This window comes from Phytophthora parasitica (assembly GCF_000247585.1).
Source record: "Phytophthora parasitica INRA-310 unplaced genomic scaffold supercont2.26, whole genome shotgun sequence".
Lineage (NCBI taxonomy): Eukaryota > Oomycota > Peronosporomycetes > Peronosporales > Peronosporaceae > Phytophthora > Phytophthora nicotianae.
Window position 1 is genome coordinate 517,892 of NW_008649012.1, and position 1,373 is coordinate 519,264.

Consider the following 1,373-nt stretch of genomic DNA (forward strand, 5'->3'; position numbering starts at 1 on the left):
TGTAAGCTCCGATAAATCAATCACTTCAGAATCTTCCTTCTTCCCCTCAAGTGGTCTTCGCTCCGGTCTTCTTCTCCGAGTGGTGACTCCTCCCTCCGCTTCCTACAAGCCCCTACGTCTTCCAAGATCCGTGACCTTTATCAACTTTCATTCGTGTACTGTGTGACGAGGCCGGTGAACTTTTTTCATCCAGGTGTAAGGTGGCAGTCCAGGTATGTTCTGAGGCGTTTCTGACTTCAGACTGGGGAGGGGTTCTTTGAACACGTCCCTGCGAGCCTTCAACGTGGTTCTCACTGGTTCAATTATCGTGGGGGCGTGGCACCTTGCGATATCCCTATCGGTGTCGTTACCTCCGGTGAGCCTGGATAGGTCACATGTGAGTTGCTGGGATCTTATAGGCTTTGGAAGTTTTGAGCGTGACGTTCACTTCTTGAACGCACTGTCAATGGCTTGAACGAGGTTAGGCGCCGAACCAAAACAAACACAGTCTCAGCTAGCCAATGTAATACAGAGTTATACACAACACGAAAACTTTCCTTATTCTCTGCCCTGGAACGTGTGGGGCTTTTCACCAATCGACGTAGGAATACGCTCAAGAGTACCGGCTAACTCCGAGCTCCTTTCTCACGCGCACCACCCTCCAAAGAGGGAAAACAACGCAATCCAATACACACTAAGGCTGAACACGGGAAGGTTCAGCTCTCAACTCAGTCTAAAAATACACTCAGGGGACGACTGCTAACCAATCACCCTAAGTATCAAAGTAACATGAAATGGGAACCCCACCCTACCGTATCACGCAATGGGCCCAACTAGGATATGGAATGCGCAGATCACCTCAAACGCTACGTGCGAATGATCCCCAACGCAACTAGACTTGATCGTTGTGGGAAGCTTCGCACTGCATTTTTCCTTCGTAGCAGCGGACCCGGTTCCTGGCTGGTAGCGCTGTCGACTTGCGCAGTAGGGGGGGTAAAAAAAACTCTCTGATTCACATCTCTTATGCTATCTCCTTCTGTCTTCATCTGTGTTGTCCTGTGTTCTTCGGGCATAATCTTGGAGTCATAATCTTCGGCATTGACTTGGCTTAAGTAAACTGGTGGGTACATCTTGGTTTGTTGACATCGACAAATGCGTGGTTGATCTTGCGTTTCTTCAAGATGCGAGTCTTTGCTTCACGCTGTGCATGTCCTTGGTGGTGAACACGCTCAGCAACATTAGCCTTGAAAGTCGTGTTCGCGTGCACGGTAGCGGCGAAAGCAGCTTGACCATGGGGCAGGTGTATCATCATCGCACTCCAACGTTGATCTGGGATCTCGCTATGTGTCTCGGACATTGTGGACTGCTTCAACTTTCAACTCACATGCGGGGGG

The 1,373-nt window shown here is 49.8% G+C and overlaps 1 protein-coding gene across 1 annotated transcript; it reads right to left on the reverse strand.

The window, feature by feature from the left end:
- Positions 1-1,087: 1,087 nt before the first annotated feature.
- Positions 1,088-1,336, reverse strand: PPTG_11161 (hypothetical protein; the record flags this gene model as incomplete). Its single annotated transcript, XM_008907441.1, has 1 exon — positions 1,088-1,336. The coding sequence occupies one exon, from the start codon at positions 1,334-1,336 to the stop codon at positions 1,088-1,090; it is 249 nt and encodes an 82-aa protein (XP_008905689.1).
- Positions 1,337-1,373: the final 37 nt, after the last annotated feature.